General features: G+C 36.6%; 1 protein-coding gene across 5 annotated transcripts; it reads left to right on the plus strand.

Annotated features, from left to right (window-relative positions):
• Positions 1–3,556: 3,556 nt before the first annotated feature.
• On the plus strand, positions 3,557–6,981 carry LOC140818779 (serine/threonine-protein phosphatase 7 long form homolog). Of its 5 annotated transcripts, none has more exons than XR_012115053.1 (6): positions 3,557–3,669; positions 4,716–5,463; positions 5,546–5,664; positions 5,751–5,838; positions 5,944–6,386; positions 6,499–6,981. XR_012115053.1 is itself a non-coding variant. In XM_073178826.1 (6 exons), exons 1-4 carry the CDS (start codon positions 5,284–5,286, stop codon positions 6,145–6,147), a joined length of 591 nt encoding a protein of 196 aa, XP_073034927.1. In that variant the 3' UTR covers positions 6,148–6,205; positions 6,273–6,386; positions 6,499–6,981. The 5 variants fall into 5 exon arrangements, 2 of the variants coding, with proteins under 2 accessions (XP_073034927.1, XP_073034926.1); XM_073178826.1 differs by lacking the exon at positions 3,557–3,669 and having other exon boundaries at positions 5,284–5,463; positions 5,944–6,205; positions 6,273–6,386; XM_073178825.1 differs by lacking the exon at positions 3,557–3,669 and having other exon boundaries at positions 5,284–5,463.
• The last annotated feature ends 212 nt before the right edge of the window (positions 6,982–7,193 follow it).

Genomic DNA, 7,193 nt, shown 5'->3' on the forward strand with positions numbered 1-7,193 from the left:
TCCAAGACTCACTGAACTCCCCTCTGGCGGGAAGGACGTATCTCGACTTTGCTCTCCGGCTCTCAATCATTTTTTCTTTTGAGATTTCATATGCACGCCGCTCCATGCACTGATCAGCTGATATTTTCCTGGTTTCCACCTTTCGTGACTCAACTCTACGTATGTTTCTCCTGTCTGAGTATCTCTGGTGCTGATCACGAAGTGATTCCCCTCTGAACTTTTGATTCTCAAGAACTGGTCTTTCAAGGAAATGTTGGTTCCTCGGCCGATAGGCCGCGGATTCACCAACATTTCTAGGGAAACGCTTCTGAACTGTTCGTATTTGATCGGCACTATACCTTCCATGAGCTTCAAACAATTGACCCTTTGGAATCTAGTATTTCTTGATTACTCGGTCTTTCACTGCAAAGGATCGGCTTCTTTTCTCATTGAGAAAATCCCTCAAATTTATCACATTCACATTAACCAAAGCCACTGGAGGAAAAGGATCATCATTCACCGCCAAAGACTCTTGTTTGTTAGGGAATTTCACAACTCCCTTGTTAATTCTATCCTGCAAAATGTTCTTGAACGCCCAACAAGATTTAGTGGCATGATTATAGGAGTTGTTGTATTTACAATACTCTCGTCCCTCCAGCTCTTTCGTAGGTAGCATCCTGTGATCAGGTGGGAATGTGATGAATTTTTCTTTTACCAAAAAATCGAAAACTTCTTCGGTCTTTGACACATCAAATATATACTGCATGTCTTTGGGGAGTTGGTGGTTGTTCTTCTTTTCAGGTTCTGCAGGCTTCTTTTTTATTAAGGGAACTGTGCAAGAACCAGCTGACCGAATCTCTGACAGTGCCACATCTTCCACCTCCTGATAATAAGACCCCATAACAGTTTTCTTCTTGTACGACTCTTCCCGCAATAGTTCTTCGTATTCAGCCACTTTGGCAGTAAGCTCGAAGAAATCCCTGAACTCCATTCCTGAACTCCATTCCCTGGAATTTCTTCCTTAATTCAAAATCCAGCCCCTTTTGTGCCATCTTCACGAACTCGGTCTCATGTAGGAATACCTTGCACCTAGTCTTTATCTTCTTGAACCTGTCTATGAAATTCTCCACATACTCCTCTTTCTTTTGAGTGACTCTGGATAAGTCGGCAATGCACACTTCTGGCTCTGTTATATAGAATTGAATGTGAAATTGTCTTTCCATCTCTTGCCAACTCATCATTGAATTTCTGGGGAGTGAGGCATACCAAGCGAATGCAGTCCCAGTGAGGGAATTCGGGAATAGCCGCAACTTTAGATTGTTGAAATTCTCCAAGTTGGCTAATTCTCCGCACTGGATGGTGAATCTGGCTATATGCTCCATGCTCGATTGGCCATCCTCCCCGGAGAATAAACGGAAATCATGAACTCTATAACCCCTTGGGTACGGGTTATTCACGTCTATGTAGTCTGGATAGGGTTTGTGGAACTCTGGGCAGCCAATCTGCTTCAAGGCCGGCCTATATAGCTCATGAACAGGCTGTCTCACTATTTCTGGATCAATCCCATGCATGTTCCGAGCGGGGAGTTGGTGATGGTAGTAATTTGTCCCCCGAGCTTGAAATCCTGCATTTAAACCAAAATTACCTCCTGGGAGGCCCCCATCTACTCCTTGATAATCCATGTGTGACATATCTTCATATGCTCCCGGTTGGTATAGAGGATTGGTCACGCTGTACACTTGAGTAAGTGGTTGTTTCGAGCTCCCCACTCCATGAGCACGTGGATATGGCAGAGCCCTCCCTCCTAGGCTTTCTTCTCTCTTGTGAGGTGGTGTATACCTTTTTTCTGGCTGATTTGGGAGAATAAACTCCAGGCGGCGAGGATCGCCAGCCCTTGAGTTTCGAACTCCCTAGTCGAATTCATGGACTTGGTTACTTCCCTGACCAGTCTCTTTGACAGTGTTATTTTGCTCCCCTCGGGTAGACTGGTTCGGTTTACTCAGTAGATTCTTTAAACAGTCAGACAAGGCTTTAGATAATGCCAATGAGATTTCTTCAATCTTTATAGCAATCAATTCTTCCACCACCCTGTTTGAAACTTGATCGTATGTAGTAGGAATTTGCGGATCTATTTCTTCAGCCTGTGGTTCAACAGTAGGTTGCTCTGGCTGTGGAACCTGAGTTCCCTCTTGATTAACCAGAGACTCTCCACTCTCCTGATTGACGTTTTCTTTCCTTCTTGGCGGCATAGTGAGGTCCCACCGGGCGTGCCAAAAATATGTTTGCACAATATTTGGTGTTGCGGGCATGCCAGGTGCGAAAATGCACCGATTTGTGTAAAATGATAAAAATCTAACTTCTAAAAATTCAAGCGAAAGTGAATTCTAAATTTGACCGTCGGTTCTAATCTCCTAAAACAACTATAACGCCAAATGAAGAAAACTATTGGAATTTGAGGAATAAATCTCTGACATCGTTTATATTTTCAATAAACTGTAGAAATTTACAAGACAGAAATATAAAATATAAAGTTTCTGAAATCTAAAGCGATAAGATCTAGAATGCTAGAAATAATTGGAACGCTTGAAAACTAGTGCATGAAAGACTGAAAATTTTGCAGAGAATATTTGCAGATTTGTCTGTCGAGTTGAGTTGTGTGTGTCCCGTGTTAGCTGATTCCTCCCTTTTCTTTGATGTGCAGTGCGGTTCCTTCCACTCCCCCATGACTGACGATCTTCTCCCGTTTTCTCCCACGATTTCCTTCTCTTTCCACGATCTCCTTCATTGGACGTTATCTGCTTATTTAAATACACTAATGGGCCTCTTGTTTTTCTCTATTAGTTTAAACTTTTGGGCTTAGACAATTAATAAGGCCCAATTTAATTTTTGGTACAAACAATTGTATTGAACAAATCTCATGTGACAAACTTAACTGAAAATAAGTTAACAAAAAAATAGATATCGTGCCCACTTGTCAAACACTTGCCCATTCCACTCCGCTCCACGGTTTATTTCATCCTATTCATGTGAGCATTGTCCTCATGATAAGATAGATGACCAAGATTTGCCCATACATAGATAGGACCAACTTTTTTTTTTAAATTGTATGTGTGACAAGATCTTATCCGTTGAAATGATGTGAGAATAGTGCCCAAATAGGTAGGATCTCGTTAACCCCGCTCTACCAATCTTCTTTATTGCAATATCAGTGACCATATTCTTTCTTTCTTTACCTCAAATTTATATAACAAAGACACCCACCACAGCAGATCTAAATAGGGTTTTTTTTAAATATTATAAATTAATAAAAGTATTTTAAAAATAAATGAGAGATGTTGCAAAAATAGTATAATCCAAGTAATGCTGTACCAGATTCTAACTTTTTTTTAAAAAAATTAAAAAATAATAATTTATGCGGCCACGGATTCATTGAATCCGTGACCCACTGCCACGGATTTAGAATCTGAATCCGTGGCAGAATCCGTGACCTCCCTCTCGTGAACGCTTACCCGTGACTTCTTTGCCAACCCGTGAGTTTGCCAATCCGATTATTTATTGCGGTGCCTCCTCTCTTCATTTCTCACCGAAGTGGAGCAAGCAAATTAGGAGCAATTTTTTTCTTTCTTTCGAACACCGAGCTCTCGCCTTTCTTTCCAGCATCGCTTCACACTTCTCCATTTATTTAGTAACGTAAGTCTTCGATATTTTTCATAATATTAAGAGATAATTATATTTATGTTGTTTATTAATTATAATATTTATTGTATTATTGTAATTATTAAAATGTGATTTAGAAATTTTTGGAATAATAATAAGTGCACTTAATTTAATTACGATAATTAAATTTACGTGATATAATCATATCTACAATAATTACAATAATTATATTTAATTTACGTAAAATTTAATTACAATAATTATATTATGTGATATAATATTATAATAATCACAATAATTATATTTAAAATAGTTATATTTACGTGAATATTAATTATTATTGGAATAATTCTTTACGTGAATTGTTAATTATATTTGAATGTTAATTATATTTAATTGTTAATTACTTAATTGTTAATTATTATTAAAAATCATTAACGTGATTTATTAATTTGATTTAATTGTATTTAAAATAATTATATTTACGTTATAGTAATTATATTTAATTTTATTATTAGAATTAGAATATGTGTATAAATTACGGATTTTATATTTACGTGAAATTTTATGTTTATCATATCTATAATTATAATATTAATTGTGTTATAAATTAGGTAGGTTAAAATTATGTGAAATTTTAAAATTTATTCTCAATTTTTTTATATATTATTTGATTTATTTTAATGAGTTATATATTTTAAGAAAAAATGATCTAATGACAAATAAAATTATTAGTGATAGGAATTAGCTAATAACCAAACTAAAAATAATAGTAAATTTATAAAAACACGTATATATTTTTTAATAACATATAGTAAATCTCCCGAATTATGATAGAATTGTCCTTCTTCTTATTAATAAAGTATTTATTATAAGTATATTATTACGAATGTATTTATTATAATTAAATGTTACGTATTATGAAGTATTATTGTTTTTTAGAAGAAATTATTTAATCTACAGTATTTATTATTATTACAAATTTGTCATCAACAAATACGTTTAATTTAAAAAATTTAGTTAAATTCTGTTGATTAAAAATATAATATTTGTTAACTAATGATTTTTTTGTTTGCAAGATGGCTGAAAATACGGATAATGTGTTGTATTTGCGTGGTAGACACATATCAAATAGTTTCAACGCTGAGAACATGGATGCACTAATTCCACCACGCTGGTCTGACAAATGTCTTTGGAGATTGCTTAATGCTGGGATTCACCTCCGTGTCCACCTATGTCTTGCACGCATGGGCTTCTATGGTGTCATTCAGTGTGGTCCTATTAATTATTATGATAATCATTTGCTTACGGCCATTGTTGAGAGATGGCATCGTGAGACGCACACAATTCACCTTACCGTGGGCGAGGCAACAATCACCCTTCAGGACGTTGCCCTTATTTGGGGGTTGAATATTGATGGCGGTCCCATCACTGGTGTAGATACCGCGTACAACAAACATACTTTACAACAGCGCTGCACTACTTGGTTGGGTTTTACGCCCACGTCTTCTCAGATTAAAGGTGCACATCTTTATCTGACCGCTTTGCTAGACCACTGCCTAAATAATATGATTAATGATCAAAGCACTGAAAAGGACGTGGCACAATATTCTCGTTGTGTTGCATTAATGATCATTGGTGGACTGTATGTTTCCGGACTCGGAAGGTGCTGCTGTGAAACTTATGTATTTGCAGTTCCTTGAGGACATAGAATTAGTGAGTTCGTATAGCTGGGGTTCTGCTGTGTTGGCATATCTTTATAGAGAGTTGTGCGACACATCAATGAGATTGAAGGTCGATTTGTGTGGCCCAGTTCAGATATTGCAGGTATTTGTACACTTCTACGGCCATTATATTTGTTGTACTTTTTTTCTTATGATTTGACTATTTCTGTTGTATGTTATTGCAGATTTGGGTGTGGTCTAGAATTATTCTTCTTTGCCCTGATAGAGCTCAACATGTAGCTATTTCAGAAGATCAGGTAGCGGATGTGATGCAGGGTCTACCATTCCTACCATACGGCGCACGGTACTAATAAAACGTAATTTAAAATTTATTATTATTATTTCTTATTTTGTTTGAATGAAAATATTGTGCACTTTTACAAATTGCAGGTGGAGACGCGGATTTTCTTGGACACACACGGCCCAGCATTCGGTCCGTATAATGAGAGATATGCTTGACCGCATGGTAGAAGGGCAGGTAGATATACAAATTAGTTGTTTAGAGTTTGAAATTTTTTTACAAATTCAGTCTTAATTATATATTATCAAATTGGTAATCTTTTTTTCATTTTATTTGCTTCAGTTTCTATGGACAGTTTATGATATGGAGTCCCCGGAGGTTCGCAGAATTTTAGATGGAGATAGAATTCATCTATGTCGGTCTGCATGCGCATTGATTAATTTTCATATAGTTGAGATGCATGACCAGAGCGGTGTCTCCGATAGTTTGGAATGTGTCAGGGTATTCCGCCACCTGCTACTAACTTCGACAATTTTCATAAGCTGACTCGACAAGGCCGGAACAACTTTGATCGGGCGACATATCACAAAGATTTTGTAGAAATGTGGAATGATAGATATAATTTTGTGATTGGTGGGGACTATGTCATACCTGATACACCCGCCATCACAGTGGACTATATTGGTTGGTATCATCGCATTTCACAGATAGTGCTCTCGCCGCCAGTGGTACCTTCGAACATCATGGGCTACCATCCTGTTGATGCAAACTACCGACAATTTATCGTAAGACATGTTCAATTTTTCTACATATGAACGTAAATTTATCTACGTATGTACGTAAATTTAATTTGTTGTATTAAATATATGTTACATAACATATGCATCTATGTCACAGACACGCCCAGCTCATGTGCAATATCCATCGATGTGGACAGGAAATGAGTTTGAACCCAGACCATCATCTTCAAATATGGCATACACTACTCCGCCAGTGGTTTCAAGCTTTCCATCGTATGACGCTGGTTACTACAGTCCAATTGTTGGTAGTTTCACAAAATTTTTACAAAGTGGTTTTCGACCAAGTATGAACGAGAGTCGGCCTATATTTAACACGTCGTCCATACCATTTGAACAATATTCTGATACAGAAGGGAATGAGGTTGTGGGAATATTGCTGACACCAGTACATCTGCAGCACAAACAAGTACGTATGGAGATGATGAACAGATGTTAGGTCGTGGGCGTAGAGTAATCAGAAGACCACCGTGTGTCACTGGGGGCCATCGTTACCATCGACATTAACTATTTTTGCAACATTTGTATACAATTTTTGTATTCTTGACTTTTTAAAATTGTGGAATGTATTGATTGTGATTTATTATTCTTTTACAAATAAATTTACGGCTAAATTTATAGTAATGACAAAAAATAAGTATAATTGATAAATGAATTCAAATAAGTCAACAAACTACATATTATAAAATCGTCATAACAATACAACACTGAATTGTCATAATAATACAATACTAAACTGTAAAATCTACGTCACAAACATAATTATTTGGCACCACAACTCGATCTTCTCACTTG

This window comes from Primulina eburnea, chromosome 17 (genome assembly GCF_022965805.1).
Source record: "Primulina eburnea isolate SZY01 chromosome 17, ASM2296580v1, whole genome shotgun sequence".
Classification (NCBI taxonomy): Eukaryota; Viridiplantae; Streptophyta; class Magnoliopsida; order Lamiales; family Gesneriaceae; genus Primulina; species Primulina eburnea.